This window comes from Mobula birostris, chromosome 4, assembly GCF_030028105.1.
Source record: "Mobula birostris isolate sMobBir1 chromosome 4, sMobBir1.hap1, whole genome shotgun sequence".
NCBI lineage: Eukaryota > Metazoa > Chordata > Chondrichthyes > Myliobatiformes > Myliobatidae > Mobula > Mobula birostris.
Window position 1 is genome coordinate 28,675,390 of NC_092373.1, and position 20,546 is coordinate 28,695,935.

Here is a 20,546-nt window from a genome sequence, read left to right on the forward strand (position 1 = left end):
TCTTCATCTCTGGGATGTATCTACCCTGTGCTCTCTGAATTGCTCTCAGAAACTCCTGCCATTGCTGTTCTGCCATCATTCTTGCTAGTGTCCCCTTCCAATCAAATTCGGCCAGCTCCTCTCTCATACTTCTGTAAATCACTTTACTCCATAGTAATACTGATACATCCAATTTTAGATTCTCCTTCTTAAACTGCCAGGTAAATCATAATCACTGTCTCTTAAGGCTTCCTTTCGCTTAAGCTCACTAACCAAACCGGAGTCATTACATAACACCCAATCCAGAAGTGCCATCCTTTACTGGGCTCAACCACAAGCTTCAGAAAAAAGCCATCTCATAGGCATTTTACAAATTTTCTCTCTTGCGATCCAGCACAAACCTGATTTTTCCAATCTACCTGCATATTGAAATGCCCCAATGACTTTTGCAATGTTGTACTTTTTACATGCCCTTTCAATCTCCCATTGTAATTTGCAGCCCACATCCCGGCTACTGTAGCTTGCAGTTTCTTAAATCAACACACGGGGATTCTACACCCTCCAATCCTACGTCAACTCTTTCTAAGGATTTGGGAAGGTGATAATCATGCATTACAACAGTGGTGTGCAGGATGCACAACACGTCAAACCTTGAAGCGGATTGCCATGGCAGCAGAAGATCGTGACCATACAGGACGTACCTAGTGAAGTAGCCACTGAGTATATTTTTGCCGTATGGTTGGTGTGCTGCCAGGGGTAGTCAAAGGGGTAGGCTGTTCAGGAGGAATATGAAAGTAATGAATTACCAGGGCTATTACGAGAGGGGAGGAGATTGCGACCAGCTAGAATGCTCTTACAAGGCTGAATGGCCTTCTGTGCTGTAAACATTCACCAAGTTTCTGTGATTAAAGTCTAGTCTGCTTTCTTGAAACTCCAGAGATTGCCAGGCGTTACTGCCCTGGTTAACACTTAACCCACTGCCAAGATTACTAAAGCAGATTATCAGATTATAATCACAGTACTCTTTGTGTGAGGTCACTGAAAGCAAGCCAACTGCTGTTTTATAACCACACCTACAATCCCAGAGTACCTTTGCTGGCTGTCAACCACGTCTTCTGCTGAGCTGATAGGATGTGAACAAATGGCTTACCAGTTGCTTCCGATTTTCATCCAGAAAGAGTCCCAACAGTGCAAGAAAAGACCCAAAAGCAAGCTGTAGAAAAGAAGTGAAAATGACTCTGAGTTATATCACTCATAACATTACCAATCTCAATGACTACAATTGTAATGGATCTTGTAATAACAAGGTATACGTGTATCTTCAGTTCTTACAAGCATCTCGTGGGATACATACTATTAACACACTTTCAGTCATAAACATGGTATTTATTTTGATTGCCCTGGACATCACTGTTTCAAGGTGCAATAATTTAGTCTGAGAGTTATATATAAGTCAATAGATTTCTCGTCTAGATCACTAACTAGGATAAGAAAAATATTCACACAATGGCCTACGTTTGAGCTGAATTACTACTGCAGAATTGTGCAGTTTGTCTTCTTTTGCACATTGGATATCTGCCGGTCTTTGTGTGTGGCTTTCCATTGATTCTATTGTGTTTCTTTGTTCTGTGTAGTATCTGGTGATGTATATGTACTTTGATAATAAATTTACTTTAAACATTGAACTTTGACAAATCTGTACCCTCCAGCCATGTCACCCAATCCCTCTGATTCGTAAGCAATACTTCTTGTTTGCTCCCTCTGCTATTTGCTGGAAATTTATCTACCAAGCACGGTATCTCACTACTTCTTGATATTATTTCAATGCCTTTGAGTTCTTCATGAAAAACCAACCATTTTATTATATAAGTTCTGGAGATTATATATATATATATATATTTATTATATATATAGATAGATTTATTTCCCTACCACCTCTCTTGTTTTTAGAGAGGATGCTAAATTTATACTGATAAACAAATTGCAGATGCTGACATCACAAACAAAAACAGAAATGCCAGAAAAATCTAGTCAGTCAGGCAGCATTAGTGGAAAAGAAAACTGATGAATGGCCTTTTACTGGAAACATTTACTAGTTTCTCTCTCCACAGATGCTACTTCATTGGCTGTGTTCTTCCAGCTTTTCTCCTTTTGCTAAATTTATACTTTCTGCTGACTGACTGACGGGAAAAGCAAATATTATTGCTTTGTTTACAGCTTTTTGCAAATCAGAAGAATCATGCATTTCCTTTAAAATCTGCTCTGTGATTTTCCGCTTGGAATTTTTTTAATGCATCAAAACAACACCTTTTAAAATTAATATTCCTTAACTAATTTTACACAACATTACGAACTTCAGGAACCTGAATGTTTCCAAAATTAGTTTGACTGGTTACATTGCCCTATCTATTTTACTGTGTTCCTTGGCATCCAATAATAAGGAAGGAAAGACAATTCTTAACCAATGCTTTAAGCATTTTACAGAGCCCTAAAGATTCAAACAAACATACATAAGATTAAGTTGAAAGCCATAATATTCTAAATAGTCAGCAATTTTTCTACAATTATTCAGTTGGCTGACTAGAAAAGCATATTAATTTTAAAAATACTTGACTATATAGATGTTCAGGTTCAGAGTTTCTCACTGAATTACAAAGATCTGAAACAATTGCATTCAAATACCATTTACTATCGCACGTTCAATATCAACTGAATATTGAATTGATGCTCAATATCAATTATTTCTGTGATATGGTATTATTTGTTAGACTATACAAATCATGTACATGTAATATTTTCTTGACCTTTGACAGTCGGTCCAAATATGCATGAATTACCTTCACATAATAGCCAATCTCCTCCATTCCCTCCCCCATCCGCAATCTTTGCAGCAGATGATCACAGTAGCCATTTTCAATTGGTTACATTCTGGCATTTCTTCAAATTCTTATTAAAATTTCTTGTGAATTGATAGAAAATTGAACTTGGATTTGGCATGTGTTGAAATTTGGAAGCAGTGATTGAGTAACATTTGGAACTAATTTTAAGCCAGAATTATACAACATTGATGATGATTATAAATATTAATTTAACTTTTTGACAAGCACTGGGCCTCCATTTACACTTATATCTGTAAGCTTTCTCTGTACTGTCTCTAATACTTTTTACTATTATAGATAATAAGCAGAAGTAGAAAATGCGGCCTGAAGTGAGTTTATAACTGAATCTGTTATGCTGCTACTGTTGACAAGAACTGGACTTGTTCCAAAGGCATTAACCACCCTTATAAATGGATGAATTTATTCAATTCCACGCAGCCTCTTTGAAATTTTCATTAGATATTTCAAATGCAATTGATGTTGACAGAGCACTACAATACAGGAACAGGCCATTCAGACCATCTAGTCTATGCCAACCTGTTTTTCTGCCTCGTCCCATCTACTTGTACCAGGACAGCATTCCTCCACACCCTTCCATCAACTATTAGCCAAAATTTTCCTGTCAGCAATAAGCGACCCAGAATAATGTACTGTATATATTTTTAAAAATATCCTTTCTCCTTGGACAATTCTGGAAGACATCATTAACCTTAGCAGTATGACCTAAAGCAACAGAGTAATAAATCTGTTACCAAAAAGGGCATCAATGACAAAGACCATTCCAATAAAAAATAAATGCCGATTAATTTTTCATGGCAGCCTCAGTCATGCCCTGGCTTAGCCAATTGCCGCACCTGTCAAAACCTTTGACCATACCTGTGTGTCTCTGAAACTCAGAAACAACAGATAAACTATTCCAAATTGGTTAAAAATTGGGGAAAAATGTTAAAGTCTTTTTAGAAGCAGGTAATCACTAAAATATTTCATAAAAACAGAGTGCATCAGTGGGAAGAGATACAATAAAGATTTTGTGGTCAAAGTAGCTGTCCAAAATTCCAAAAGCAATCAAAAATAAAACTGTTCACAAAGTTCAATTAATTCAAAGGGATTCTAAGTTAGAAACTGCGTATCTTTTCCAATCCTTTCCAATGAAGTGAAATGCTATGCCTATATCAGGTCTAACTTGGTGCAAGGTTTCCAGGTGGCGACTAGACAGGAAAATGCTGGAGTGACCAGCAGACTAAGGATATCCATGTTCACACACTATTGAGCAGGAATTCTGAACTCAGTCATAATAATGAGGGGAAATGGAAACAGAACTGTGACAAAATGCTAACAATTTCTGAACTATCCAGACTAATTTATCTACCTCGATTATATATCTTGTATTCAATGTAAAGACCATTTCTACAGGTGAGAACTTATTCTACATGAATCATAGAATGCCTTTAGCAATCAACATTTAACAACATGTACCCCAGTGCAGAGTTCAAATAGAAACACTTATAATCAGAGTCAGAATCAGGTTTAATATTACCAGCATTTGTCATGGAATTCATTAACTTTGTGTATAACATACACATACTCTGTGATCTCTTTGAAGTAACTTGTATCTCAGCTACAAATTTATATGTGCAGGGTGACAAAGCCAGGCAAGGAATTCTACAGTAACACGCAAATTTGTTGTCTCATTCAAGAGTTAGGGGTAATGAATTATTTTCTGCCATAAAACGACATTTAGAACAGGTCCTGAAATAATGTCCTGCTCTTCTGCTTTTCCTGTGTATATGTCACAGTAATGTTATTTCAAACTGGCTAATTTTTCAAGTATTTGGCAGAAGCCACAACTGTGCATTGCCACTAAATGCTGTTAGATTTTAGTAGACCTAAAATGGGTTATGTCCAATTTCTGGGCAGTTCTTCTCAAACCACATGGAGCTAGCAATCCCAAAAATAAGTCGTGATGCATTTCCTCTTCTCAGTTTAATGGTGCAAAGATTGTGCCTCCTTGTGTTTAGAAGAGCCACGTTCTCACAGCTCCAGAGACCCAGGGCTCAGTCCAAGCCCCTGGTACTGCCTGTGTGAAGTTTGTATGGCCACATGGCTTTCCTTACGGTGCGCATGGTACCTCCTATATCCCCGAAGTGTGCAGGGTTTAAATAGCTGCTCTACATTGCCCAAGGTGTGTAGATTGGTGGTGGAATCTAGGTAGAATAGATGGGAATATGGGAAAATAAACTGGTTTTGGTGCAGGATTAGTGTAAAGGGGTGCTTGATGGTCAGGATGAACTGCATGGGGCAAAAGGCCTATTTCTATGCTGCATGGTTCTATGCTTCAATGACTCTTAAATATTCACATTTAATGGCTCTTAGAATCACATTTTATACATCGAGCATTATAAGACATAGGAACAGAATTTGGCTATTCAGCCCATTGAGTATGCTCTGCCATTTCATCATGGCAGATCCATTTCCCTCTCAACCCCATTCTCCTGCCTTCTCCCATAGCCTTTCATCTCCTGACTAACTTATTGACCTCCACCTTAAATACACCCCATGACTTGGCCTCCACAGCCGCCTGTGGCAATGAATTCCATAGATCTACCACCCTCTGGCTAAAGAAATTCCTCCTCATCTCTTTGTATGGGATCACTCAAGCCTGAGAATGCAGCGTATAATTTAAACTGACTGCCAGCATCAGTAATAAAATAATTTTAAGTTGACAAGTTTAGAAGTGAAGAATTACATTTGGGGCTCCAGTGATCTCACACTCAACTAATGATATATCAGACCATCTGAATTTATTGCCAAAGAGAAAATAATACAGATTACTTTCAAATCCTTAAAGTCTTTGAAGTACTTCACACATGATAAACTATTTCTGAAACGTAGTCATAAATAACTACCCAGCCATATGTTTCTCATAATAAATTTCTTATTTTCAACTCACTAGTCTACAATTGTTATTAGTTTTAACTAGCTCCTTAAAAGGCATACAAGAGCAACATGGGGCTAATTCTCCCTCTAAGCTTGCAAGAAGTCATGTTCTCTCCATTCAAATAATGGCCTTTCCAGTCTCCCATATAAAGGAGTTGAAGTGATGCAGCGGGGTACCTAAAGGAAAATGTTTGTAAATTATTCTGTAAACAAGTGAGAGCCTGGGCGATTTACTGCAACATTTATGCCCAACTGGAAGCACAGGTTTGAAGCATAGACTAGATTTGCAAACACAACATACCCAACAGCAGAGTAAGCAAAAATGAAATGTACACAAGACACGGAGCTTCTGTAAAATTCATTTTTTGCTGGGTCCTTGTACTTCTGATACCAGTTACTGACACTTAATGTGCCTTTCCGTCTTCCGAATTGAAAAAGACAATCTATGCCTCAGAAATGCTGAAACAGCATGAAATAAGAAAAGAGACCGACTGCACAAAATGTACCGCTGAAAATTGCTTGGTATTCTTGGAAACTAGTGGAAATAATCAGCAAACCAGCCAGCATCTATAAAGGGAGAAAGTGTTAAAATGTCATTTTAATGACACTTCATCAGTTTCTGCCAAGACTTTTTATTTTCTTAGCTTTTCTTTTATCCATTATAGTGGCTGTATTCATTTCAGCAAGAAGCCATTGTTGGAATGGAACTTGCATTGCCTGATACCTTATCTGAGATTAGGTATAATTTTGTCTTTCCTCCCTCGCAAACTTCCTTCTCTGCATCTTAATTCCCGTTAGATCTCTAACTTTTGTTGGATCTTGAAATGCTAATTATTTCTCTGTCTGAGCATTTTCATGTCGTTCTGTATTTATTGCAGATTCCCACCTTTCTTTTTGCTATTTTGGTGTTATCTCCCAAGGTCTCAGAAAGTAGACACATTTGTGGGTGTTTCCACGGGAAGTGAAATTTATCCTCTCAAAAGGATTTCTCCATTTGCACTTACAATTATTCCAGACGCATAGCCGATAATGTTTATATTCTCCGTTCTTGTTGCAGTGACAATACCAGCAGCGGTGATTAGGAGTGAAAGAAGTAGGAGAATGCTTGAAAGCCATATAGCCCTCTTCTTCCTTTTGATCAGTAACTCTGAAAAAAAGCAATACCTTGATAATGTTAATACAGTACAACTCCATCGTCATTCCTTCTCATGATCCCTGACTGCAGTATGGAGATAAATTTGCTAACAGCTGTTGAATTGGGACATCCTTTAAATGGCAGAGTAATGAAACATTTTGGTACTTGTCTACAGAAAATGTCACTCTACTAAGAGGATAGGTTATGAATTGTAATGACTTTCAAAGACCCTACAACTCATCGAAGTCAAAGTAAATTTTATTATCGAAGTGTATATATGTCTACCAGCTGATGGCATAGTGGCAACTGCACCAGACCTCAAGGCGAGTGGTCCTGGCTTCAAATCTGAGCAGCTCCTTGCGTGCTGGGTTGAGCATTGAGCTAGCAACTCGGCATTGTAAAAAGCAGACAAATGCTAAAGAAACTGCAAGGTTGCCGCCTGACGTGACGCAAGGTACGGAAAGGAACAATGACAACATACACGTCCCCCTGAGGTTCATTTTCCTGCGGGCATACTCAGCAAATCTATAGAATAGTAATCAGAACAGCCTCAGTGAAAGCTCAGCCAGAGTGCAGAAGACAACAAACTGTCCAAATGCAAAATAAATAAATAGCAATAAATAACGAGAGCATGAGATAAAAAGTCCTTAAAGTGAGATCATTGATTATGGAAATATTTCAATGAAGGGGCATGTGAGTGCAGTTATCCCCTTTCATTCAAGAGTCTGATGGTTGAGGAGTAGAAACTGTTCTTGAACCTGGTGGTGTGAGTCCTGAGGCTCTTGCACCTTCTACCTGATGGCAGCAATGAGGAGAGAGCTTGACCTGGGAGGCGAAGATTTCTGATGATGGATGCTGCTTTCCATTGACAGCATTTCATGTAGATGGGCTCAGTGGTTGGGAGGGCTTTACCTGTGATATACTGGACCAAATCCACTTCCTTTTGTAGGATTTTCCAGTCAGAGATGTCAGTGAGAACTCGTGGTTCTCAGTATTATTTATTTATTTTTATTTTTACAGCTTGTCTTCTTCAGCACATTGGTCGTCTATTAGTCTTTGTGTGTAGTTTTTCACTGATTCTATTGTATTTCTTTATTTTCCTATAAATGCTTGTAATTAAATGAATCACAAAGTAGCAAATGGTGACATATATGTATTTTGGTAATAAATTTCACTTTGACTTTGACTACTGCCTTTTTGGAGAAGTGAACTGTTCCTATAAACTGATGTTCACCAGTGCCTTCATATGAAATTCGGTCTTCCTGTCGTTTCTCCAGTCCCTGTGGCTTTGAGTCGGAAAGATATCGAACACTACATCACAGAAACCGGCCCTTTAGACAATCAAGTCTGTACCTAACTAGTTATCTGCATAGTCCCATCGACTTGCACCTGGACCATAACCCTCCCATCCATGTACCTATCCAAACTTCTCTTAAATGTTCAAATCAAACCGTATCTACCACTTCCACTGGCAGCTCGTTCCACAATCTCACCATGCTCTGAGTGAAGTTCTTCCCTCAGGTTCCACTTAAACATTTCACCTTTCACCCTTAACCCATCACCTCGAGTTGTAGTCTCACCCAATCTTAGTGGAAAAAGCCTGCTTGTATTTGTATATCTCTATCAAATCTCCCCTCAATCTTCTACGTTCCAGGAAATAAATTCCTAACCTATTCAACCTTTCCCAATACGTATCTCAAGTCCTCAAGTTCTGGCAACATAATTTTAAATTTTCTCTGCATTCTTTTAATTTTATTGATTGGTGATCAAAACTGCACACAATACTCCAAATTACGTCTTACACAATTTCAACATAACATCCCAACTACTGTACTCAATACTTCGATTTATGAAAGCTAATGTGGCAAAAGTTTTCTTTATGACTACAAATCTCTAGGACGCAGTTTTCAAGGCCTCCACAGCCACCTGTGGCAATGAATTCCACAGATTTACCATTCCTCCTTTTCTCTACATATGTAGCTTATTCTAAGAGCCTTTCGTAAACAATGGAACATTAACTATTCTCCAATCCTCTAGCACTCTCTGCTAGGGCCCTTGCAATTTCTGCACCAGCCTCCCAAAGGGTCCAAGGGAAAACCTTATCAGGCTCTAAGGACTTATCCACCCTAACTTTCTTCAAGACAGCAAACACCACCTCCTCTGTAATCTGAATAGGGTCCATGACGATACTGCTGCTCTGCTTCACATCTATAGACTCTTGTGTCTATGCCCCAAATAAATACAGATGCAAAAACTCCGTTGAAGATCTTCCCCCAACACTTTTGGCTCCATGCATAGATGACCACTCTGACCATCCGGAGGACCAATTTTGTCCCTTGCTATCCTTTTGCTTTTAATATACCTGTAGAAGCCCTTGAGGCTCTCCTTCACCTTGTCTGCTAGAGCAACCTCATGTCTTCTTTAAGCCCTCCTGATTTCCTTCTTAAGTATTCTCTTGCTTCTTCTTCACACAAAAACAGCTTAAGAACTACCCTTTAAAATTTCTCACTGTGGTTGGGATTGCATGACAATTATCTGCTTCTATCACTTCCTTCCATGGCAAAGACAAAATGGCAAAATAAAATCCCAGCAAACAGAGACTCAAAGCTGCAAGGATCGCTAGTAAACTTTCTCCCCCCTCCCCCACTTCATTCTAGGAAACTTTGTTCTCTTGCCTTCTTCTGATAATGCTGGCAGCAACTCAACTTCAAAAATTGAAGTTATATCTGTGCTTCACTGATGAAACTCAGAACTTCACCATTACTGGCCTTCATTATAATGCACTCAAGTGAAATCCCTTGGAGATCTGCAGGGAGTCTGTGGGAACACCAGAAAGTGTATTGGAATCCAAAGGGCTTGGTTTTGCAATGGGAAACTGTCAAAAATGATTTCTGCACATTTGTTCTCAGAAAAAGTTTCTTCCCAGAAGATACTTGAAATCAAATCAATTTGCACCTCAGCCTTTTCCTCAGTACACATTACAAAAATCTGTCTCATCTGATGTGAAAAAATAGAGTTACTTGTTACTTTTTTTCCCCTTCAGTTGATGATTTGGCCACAGAAGCATTAAAACGTTTATACCAAGAATTGTTTGCCCAACAACACACACAAAACACTGGCAGAACACAGCAGGCCAGGCAGCATCAATAGGAAGAAATTGATTTCTTCCTATTGATGCTGCCTGGCCTGCTGTGTTCCGCCAGCGTTTTGTGTGTGTTGCTTGGATTTCCATCATCTGCGGATTTTCTCGTGTTTACGTTTGTCCAACAATGTCAAGATTTCTGATGCAAAATTTGAGTTAGCAATCAGTTTGTAGTATAACTTTAAACACATTTCAATTAACATCTTAATTTTCATTAAATTTTCAAGTGTTATTAATGCCAACATTTATGTTTTAAAGAAGCATGTAATAAACAATCTGAAAACTTGTGAACATTGCGTACTCTCAACAATAAGCTTTCACAGAAGAATTAAAGTAATTATTTTCCTGCTTATCAAGTTTGCTATTTTTCTTCATAATCCACCTCTGTGGAGCTGCTTTGAATGTATAATTATTTAATTTATTTATTGAGATGCAGCACAGAGTCGGACCTTCGACCTGCACTGCCCAGCAACCCCCAATTTAATCCTAGCCAAATCACGGGATAATTTACAATGGCCAATTAACATTACAAGCAATACATTTTCAACTGTGGGAGGAAACCGTAGTACCTGGAAAAAGCCCATGCGGTTGTGGGGAGAACATACAAACCCCTTACTGGCAGCAGCGGGAATCGAACTCTGCTCACTGGTACTGTAAAGCGTTGTGCTAAGCACTACGCTACATAAAAGTTAAAAAGTAGTTTCTTCCAAAATCATGCTCGAGTACCTGCGGTTGTTAGGAATGGTAAGTCCTGATTAAGGCAATTGGGAAACATGGAGTTTTATATCAGACAAAAATGCAAAACAATAAATAATATTATCAAAATCCACACAAAAATGTAACTACACCTTGCCTTATTCATGTGGGTTTAAGAAAGTCTCAAATAGATAATTTCTTACATACACAGGAATAAGGCAAGCCATAATGACATTTATGTGAGGATCTTGATTTAAAAATTCTTACCGAATTTGATCCAAAATTCAGTCAGTTCAGAGACTGTTCTGGGTTGAAAGGTTACAGTACATATTAGCCGTTCAGGACTTGACAGTGCTGAGAAGAACAGCTTGATTAGAATTTCGCTCATTATTTTCTGGTCTGAAATTTCCTTTCTATTGACTTTATATGTAATAACTTGTAAATTAAAAAGTTGAGTTTAATTTTAAGAGTCAAGACATCCACTTGCACTCAGTTCAAAGAAATCTTGCGTATTTGGACTTACTATTATATTGCTGTTGTTTTTGGATGTGGTCTTTGTGAACTTGATTCTCTTTTCAGAATCTATTAGCATGGGCCCTGATTTCATTGATGCTCTCTGATTGCTCACACAATCAGCTATTATTAGTTATCAGTGAGCCATGAGACACACAGAGGCTGAAAACATTTCATGGGAGTGCTGAAGGAACAGGGAGCTTTAGTCTAACTCCGTTTTCACTCAGCAAAATCCTAACTTTTATTATCTGTGCAATCAAACAGCTCTCTGAACAAAATCAAAGCATAAAGCAAGCCCAGGCAAAATTATGCCAGCCCAAGACATCAATTGCTTATTCCCCTCCATAGATGCTGCCTGACGGCTCCAGCACTGTGTGTGTGTGGGGGGGGGGTGTGGGGGGGTACGTTGCTCAAAGTATTCAGGAGGAGGGCCCAGTTTGTATCAAAGTTAACCAATTAGTTATGCACTTGAGGATTAGGCAATAAAATTACCTCTTGCCAACAATATTAACAAATGGAAGTAACTTAAAAAGATGAATAAAAACAAATCCAGTTCATCCTCATGTGCCTTAATCTGATCTGTTACCTTAGTACAACTTTTTTTGCACTAACATGAGTCCTTTGCTATTCTTAATATCTTATAAAGTATCAGTGTTGAATTATTCAGTGACTGAGGATCACTGCTCTCTGGAGTAGAGAATTCTATAGATGTGCTGAGGTCTATGTAAAGAAATTTCTTCTCATCCCAATCTTGTATATTTCAGATATTTTCCTCTTATAGTAGGAGGCCGTTTGGCCCAGCAGGTCTATACAACGTCTCAGAACATTCCCATCAGTTCCAATTCCCCATTAGAGGAAACATACTCTGTAATCTAGTTTTTCTCGCATGGCTATCAATAGACCTCAACTCTCTTGCTGTATGCCAAGACCAGGGGTAATTTATAGTGGCCAGTGAGCCTGCTACATGAAAACAGCATCCATCATCAAGGACCCCTACCATCCCGGCCATGATCTCTTCTCACTTCTGCATTGGGGTAGAGGTACAGAAGCTGTAGAACCCATACCAACAGGTTCAGGAACGGCTATTACCCTACAATCATCAGGCTCTTGAACTGCCATGGACAACTTCACTTAGCACAACTCTGAACTGATTCCATCACCTAGAGACTCACTTTCAATGATCCTTTACAACTCATGTTCCCAGTGTTATGTATTTTTTACTTCAGGAAGGATAAGACTAGGGAATACAAACCAATCATAGAAGGATCAGATGTAGAGGGAGTGAGCAATTTCAAATTCCTGGGCATTAACATCTCTGAGGATCTAACCTGGTTCCAACATACTGATGCAGCTGTGAAGAAGGCAAGACAGCAGCTATACATCATGAGGAGATTTGGTTTGTCAACTAGAACACTCGAAAACATCTACAGATGTACCTTGGAGAACATTCTAACTGGCTGCATCACTGCCTGGTATGGGAGGGTGGAGGGCTACTGGACTGGACTGTAGCAAGTCATGGGTACCAGCCTCCATAATATCCAAGACAACTTCAAGGAGTGGTGCCTCAGAAAGGCGGCTTCCATCATCAAAGACCTCCATCACCCAGAACGTTCCCTCTTCTCATTGCTACCATCAGGTAGGAGGTACAGAAGCCTGAAGATACACGCTCGGTGATTCAGGAACAACTTCTTCCCCTCTGCCACCCAATTCATAAATGAACATTGAACCCATGAACGCTACCTCACTACTCTCTTTGAATTTCTGTTTTTCTGTACTATTTATCTTAATTTAATTATTCAATATATGTATCTATTGTAATTCAGTTTTTATATTTATCATGTATTGCATTGTACTGCTGCCATTGTTAAAAAAATTCACAACATGTGCCGGTGATATTAAACCTGATTCTGATGCATAGTTTTTCATAAATTCTATTATATTTCTTTATTTTACTGTAAATACCTACAGGAAAATGAATCTCAAGGTAGTACAATGGGCCATTGGTTAATCAGGGCAGCCACTTATTTGGGACAATGTTAAAAAAAAATAAAATCTAATCAAAGAAATAACCAGGATTCCCGTCGTCTATTTGGGACACTATGCCGCTTAATTGGAACAGGAGACTTTTGCCAAACAGCTTCTAACTAGTGCCAGTCACGTGCACTTCCGTGGCTGTAAGGCAGTACAGTACACCGTGCTTAGAATGAATGTTTTTTAAATAGCGTCTGTTGCGTGTGTTTGTACTAAAAATTCAGCGATTTCTAACCCTGATAGTTGGCAAGAAATAAGCAGTGAGACAATTCAGGACTGTTTTGCTTTCTGAGGTTTCAAGCTTGGAGATGCCGGAAACAGCCAGGAGTTAAAATAAAACAAATTCACTACTTCTACAAGTTAGGAACTACAGAGAATTTGAAAGTATCTACAAACATCTTGAATGTTAGAATGAAAATGAAGATTTGCAGGATGCATCGTATGAAGGCAGTTCATTATCTGCACTAGATAGCTGCATTGATTTTGTTCATTTGCAGTCTATCAAAAGAACTCAGCAGAGTACACTGGATTCTTCCATCGATAACTATAAGGAATTACAGTTTTATAGTACTGTACTGTATTGGCAGTGTTCGAATTTGTCTGTATTTCATTTAAGTACCTAATTTGTTACTCACTTAAATGGCCGTTTGTCTTTTTTATACTTTTTTAACTATTTCCTTGAAACCTTGGCTAAATGGGGCAGCCACTTAATTGAGCCAAAAGGCCAAAATGTATTGATTCCCATGTGTCCCAATAAGTCGAAGTCCACTGCAAGAAACTGGGGCATTCAAGTGAAGGAGAAAATGTAAATTCCAACGGGCAGCATCAGCGGCAAATCAAAATCATGGGAACTGTGCGGCAACTGTACTACCCGCTGCACCATTGTGTTTCTCTCTCCCCCCCATGCAGTGGTTAAATGCTAAGCTCCTCATATTAAGTCCATGAACTCTTGTTCGAGACCTCTCTAGTCAGGAGGAACTTCACTCATATCCATTCTAACAAGCCCCACATTTCAATCGGCTCACTTCTCACACTTGTAAAACCTCTCGGGACAGTCCACTTTATCTCTCCTCATAGGTCAATGTCCAGCGTTTGCAGAACAAAGCAGAAAGATGTCCAATTAGCCCGTCTGGTTAGTCACTGCGTATAAAAAAACCCGATAGTTTTAATAGCCAAACGCAGCTAATTCTGGTGGGCGTGTTACAAAAGTAAACGAGATATATTTTCCATTCCGCTTTTCGACTAGCTTTTTTTATTGATTCAAGTGAATGGCGCGATGTGAATAATATTAATTTCCCTCTCCATAGCTTGATATTTCGGATTGTTGGTTTGATCAATAGGTATGATACCCGTAAATGTCTAAACGAAATGCCATACGGATTGTAAAATGTGTCTTGCTTTTGCAACCCCACACAAGAGGTTCGGCAGATGCTGGGAATCCAGAGCAACACGCACAAAATGCTGGAGGAGGTCAGCCGGTCAGGATAGGTGGGAACGAATAAAGAAACAGTTGATGCTGCAGGCCCACACCCTTCATCAGTTAATTATACCCCTCTCCTCGAGAGGATGAATTGGAAACGGGCTTTATCCAAATCAATTCGCATCGAATTGATGCGAATAATTCTGGAGTTGAGATATGTGCATTCTAGGTGTGACGCAAAATAGCTACGAGACGCAAACTGAAAATTTTATTGCTAAATAAAATTTCGCGCCTTCTTTCGGAATCTTAATGATAAAGCCTAGCGCGAATAACGTTTAAACCGTTCACAAACACAAACGAATACAGTTCATTATAAATGTGCAGAATGTAATTTATAGACATCAATTAAAAGAGGCGCAACTAATTAAAACGTATTGAATTTCCTTTAATTCTTTTTGAGAATTAGATTACTTGGGACTTGTTTATATTGTGGGTGGGGTTGTATTGGCGGATGAAGTCATGAACAACTAACCGCAAAAGCTAACGGTTAGTTTAGATTCGACGCTGTTTTCAATTTCTAATTAGACTCCTCGCTCACTGAATCTTGGATCAAATGTAGTGGGAACATTTACTACAAAAATTGGACTTGTCAAGCGCAAATGCACCATGAAATTAAACGGGATCGTTGTATTTAATTTGTTGTCTGGGTATTGTCCCGTTTCCTAGTTCCCTTGATTTGGAAGATTTGCATTTCTTGATAACCAATTAACAAGTTTGACGAGAAGCAAAAAGTTTCGGCACTAAACAACTACATGATACTCACCGTACAGTTCGGGACGAACTTGGGGTACAATTTGCCCCGGAAACTGCTGCATGCTGCGCTTCTCTCTGTAAGTTAATGGGATGCAGGAAACAGCATAGGACAGTTAAAGGGAGCTGTCCTCGCGTTGTGCAGACGCCAGGTACTGGACTCGATTTTGTCTTCCCGGAGTCCAAATCCCCCGCTCCACCAACCTGATCTTCCCGGCTCCACACTCGCTAACAGCCAGTCCTGGCAATGGCTGAGAGATGGGAATCATCAAGTGTCCAGCCTACAGGACGCAGACTCGCCAGAATTTGCGCTATCCTCTTTGCAAAGCAAGTTACATAAGCTCCGACACGCTGTGGGATAAAGCCCCACTGAAGCAAAGAAGGGTGCTTTAACCCTCTGACGCCCGTGGTAAAACAAATCGCCGGGGGGTGGGCGACTACAGCGGTATCATCTTGGGGGTTAATTTGAGCTTTTGGGGAATGTAACTTTTAGAAATGTTTTTCGCAGTCTGGTGAAGATAACCCCATGAGCGTTCCCAAGAGCTTGTCTGACGTGCAGAACGATTTGAAGAAATTATTTAACATGCAAAGTGCGGTAATATTTTTCGCCAACGTTAGAAAAAATGAGGCTTGTATGTGCGGATACGCTCCCGAAGTCGTTTCTACAGTTCACCAGATCGAGAACTAAAATCTATCCCGCCATTGCTGACTAGAGAGAGTTTGAGATCGATTTTCAAACTCGAGTTCTATTAAAAGTACTCACTATTTAAGAATTTATTTTCCGAAATCTATAAATATGTTGGAAAAGGTTTAATCCGTTCCCGAGTGTTGGAAGTTCGGAAATGTTTGATAATGTATTTTGGTAAAAGGAACAATAGTGCGGACTATTATCTAAATGAGGAGAAATTTCAAACATCGGAGGTGCAGAGAGACTTGGGAGTCCTTGTGCAGGACTCCCAGAAGGTTAATTTACAGGTTGAGTCTGTGGTGAAACAGGCAAATGCAATGTTGGCATTTATTTCAAGGGAAACAGAATATGAAAGCAAAGAGATAATGCTGAAGCTTTGGAAGACACTAGTCAGGCCGCAGTTGGGGTATTGTCAACAGTTTTGGGCTCCATATCTCTGAAAGGATGTATTGTCAATGGAGAGGGTCAGAGGAGGTTCACGAGGATGTTTCCAGGAATGAAGGGGTTAACATATGAGGAGCGTTTGGCAGCTTTGGGCCTGTACTCACTGGAATTTAGAAGAATGCATGGGGATCTCATTGAAACCTACTGAATATTGAAAGGACTAGAAAAGGTGGATGTGGAGAGTATGTTTCCTCTAATGAAATAGAGGGCACAGCCTCAAAATTGAGGGGCGACTTTATAGAACACAGGAATGGAGGATTTTTTTTGAGCCAAAGAGTGGTGAATCTATGGAATACTCTCCCATAGACTGCGTTGGAGGCCAAGTCAATGGGTGTATTTGAAGCAGAAGTTAATAGATTCCTGATTGGTCAGGGCGTCAAAGGATATGGTGAGAAGGCAGGTGTACGGCATTGATTGGGATCTTGGATCAACCATGATGAAATGGCAGAGCAGACTTGGTGGGCTGAATGGCCTAATTCTAGTCCTATGTCTTATGGAAGTGTTGTTGTATTTTACTATTAAGCTGTGTAGAGAGATTCTCCTCGACCCATACCCATCTTATCATTAAACTGTTTGCTTGACGTGGCTGGAGGTTTGGAAGAAAGGTTGTCGATCCAGCACATTGAATCTGCTTCTCTTTCCATGGATGCTGCCTGACCTGGTGGATGTTTTCACCCTAACTGCTGCACCCCCAGTAATGTGTATTTGAATAGCATGTACTCCACCTCTTCCCCAAATAAAAACACCACAAATTGCACATATAATTCCATTTTAAAAAAAAACAAAATAGAAAATGCTTGGAATCCTCACCAGGTCAGGTAGCATCTATGCAAAGAGAAATATGGTTCATCAGAGATACTTTATACTTTATTGTCGCCAAACAATTGATACTAGAACATAATCATCACAGCGATATTTGAGTCTGTGCTTCCCACTCCCTGGATTACAAATATTAAATATTAAAAATAGTAAAAATTAGTAAATATTAGTAAATATTAAAAATTTAAATTATAAATCATAAATAGAAAACAGATAAATGGAAAGTACAGTAGTGCAAAAAAACCGAGAGGCAGGTCCAGATATTTGGAGGGTACGGCCCAGATCCGGGTCAGGATCCGTTCAGCAGTCTTATCACAGTTGGAAAGAAGCTGTTCTCAAATCTGGCTGTATGAGTCTTCAAGCTCCTGAGCCTTCCCCCAGAGGGAAGAGGGATGAAAAGTGTGTTGGCTGGGTGGGTCGTGTCCTTGATTATCCTGACAGCACTGCTCCGACAGCGTGCGGTGTAAAGTGAGTCCAAGGACAGAAGATTGGTTTGTGTGATGTGCTATGCCGTGTTCACGATCTTCTGCAGCTTCTTTCGGTCTTGGACAAGACAACTTCCATACCAGGTTGTGATGCACCCTAGAAGAATGCTTTCTACGGTGCATCTATAAAAATAGAAGAGATACAAGAGATTCTGCAGATGTTGGAAATCTTGAGCAACCCACATTCATTGCTGGACCAACTCAGCAAGTCAGGCAGCATCAATGGAGACGATTAATAGTCAAAGTTTCTGGCCAAGACCCTTTGTCAGCACTGGAAAGGAAGGAGTCAGGAGCCAGAATAAGGAAGTGGAGGGAGGGGAAAGAGTACGGGCTGACAGATGACAGATGAGATCAGGTGATTCAGAAGGTGGACAGGTAGGGGAGGGAAAGGACAATGTGAGAAGCTGGAAAGGAGGTGGGAAACCAGAGGGAGGTCATGAGGGTGGGGAAGAGAGCAGAAGGGATGAGAGTGTAATTAGATTGAGGAAAATGGGAACAGATCGGAGACAAAATATGAAGTGTTGATCCTTCAGCCTCTGTTTGGCCTCACCATGGCAGTGGAGGAGGGTGACGGACTGACACGTCAGAATGGGAAGTCAAATTGAAGTGAGTGGTCACTGGGTGATCCTGAGTATTGTGGTGAAGAGTGAAGGTGCTCAGCAAAGTGGTATCCGACCTGCATCAGGACTCATTCCTGTAGAGGAGGCCAAAGTGAAAGCACCAAATACAATAGATGACCCCAATAGACTTGCAGGTGAAGCATCGCCTCCCTTGAAAGGACTGTTTACAACCCTGAATAGTGGTGAGGGAGGATGTGAATGGGCAGGTCATGGTTGTCCCTCTTGTCCTGGTTGCATAGATAAATGTCAGGAGGGAGATCAGTTTGGGGGGGGGGGAGAAACAAGTGGACCACCCTATGGTTCCCCACCTCCTTCGCTTTATTCCATGGTACACCATCCTCTCCCATCAGATTCTTTCTTGTTCAGCCCTTTACCTCTTCCATCTATCACTTCCCAGCTTCTCAAATCATCATCCCTCCCCCAGCCACCATTCGCCTCACCTGGTCTCACCTATCCCCTGTCAGCTTGTACTCTTTTCCCTTCCCACCCTCCCTATTCTGGTTTCTGCCATCTTCCTTTCCAATCTGACGAAGAGTCTTGATCCAAAACATCAACTGATTATTTCGCTCCATAGATGATGACTAACCTGCTGAGTTCCTCTAGCATTTTGTGTGTGTGTTGCTATATTTCATCAGAACTGGGAAAGGGAGATGGCATCACATTCCTGACGTGCAAACTCTTCAGGCTATGGACAGTTGTCAGGAATGGGACACAGAATCTGATTTATTAACATTGAGTTACATGACATGAATTACATGTTGGTTGTTGTTAATGTAAATGATGCAGTTCATTTTATGGTTCAATGATAAATAAATTTGAATGTTGAAGATTGTTATTTGTGGCAGCATAACAGTGCATGAACATAAAATTACCCCAAGAATGCTGCAAAACAAATGAAATAACAAGGTAGTTTTTGTGGACTGCTCTGAATTCTGATATAAGCCTGTTGTAATTTGGACCTGTGGATTTAAATTGCAGAGAACATGGGACTGATAGAACAGTGGGACTGTCAGTGATAGGTTTGATCCAGGCTTGCCCAGGTTCATTCAACTGCCTGACTGAGGGAATAACCAGGGCAGTTAGAAAAAGGAAATGCTCGCTTCTCATTATTGCCTTCAGAGGAGAGGTACAGGACCCTGAAGACACGCACTCAACACTTTAGGAACAGCTTCTTCCCCTCCGCCATCAGATTTCTGAATGAACAATGAAGCAACCCATGAGCTCCTTTTGTACTACTTATTTATGTGTATCCGTATTTATGTGTGTAAGTATATATGTATATAGTGTGTGTGTATTCTCGTAATTTTTAAAAAATCTTTTTGTTAATTTTCAGGTTCATAAACATACTAACAGTAGTAATACAGAGATTGGAATTACATTATTGGTAATAGACATATACAAGTAAAACTATAGATAATACAAATACACTAGACCTCCCAAACTCTCGATATAGTTAATCATGATAAAAGGAAAAATGAAAAAAAAATCACAAGAAAAAAAAACACAAAGTAACAAAAAGATTAAAAAAACTAAACTAAACTAACCACAAACTGATCTAAACAACAAGGCTGGGCTAATATATTCTTATTGTAAGTTATAGCAATTTTTTATGTTTTGAACTGTACTGCTGAAGTGAAAACAACAAATTTCATGGCATATTTGTGATGATAAATGATTCCAATTCTGAGAGAAGGCAAAGTGTAAAGCAACGGGAGAGCTTATGCTAAACACTGAAATCTACAGGAGAGAAGGCTGGAAACACCCAAGTGATGTGGCTGTGTACAGAGAAAGAGGAAAAATTAAGTTAATATTACAGACAATCTAACAGCAGAATTGGCCAGGTCTGACACAGCAAAACCAAGTTACTGAAAATTATTGGATTAAAGATAACTATATAATTTATATATTTGTATACACACTTAACAACCATTTTATTAGGTACATATGG

The 20,546-nt window shown here is 39.6% G+C and overlaps 1 protein-coding gene across 1 annotated transcript in view; it reads right to left on the minus strand.

Moving 5' to 3' along the window:
• The window catches only part of LOC140195871 (transmembrane protein 255B), a 96,497-nt gene extending 80,870 nt beyond the window's left edge, over positions 1–15,627 (minus strand). Inside the window, exons 1-3 of the mRNA XM_072254511.1 lie at positions 15,556–15,627; positions 6,800–6,942; positions 1,130–1,192 (exon numbers count right to left, since the gene is read on the minus strand). Of these exons, the coding sequence (XP_072110612.1) occupies positions 1,130–1,192; positions 6,800–6,942; positions 15,556–15,607 (258 nt within the window). The 5' untranslated portion in view covers positions 15,608–15,627. The remainder of the gene's footprint in view (positions 1–1,129; positions 1,193–6,799; positions 6,943–15,555) is intronic.
• Positions 15,628–20,546: the final 4,919 nt, after the last annotated feature.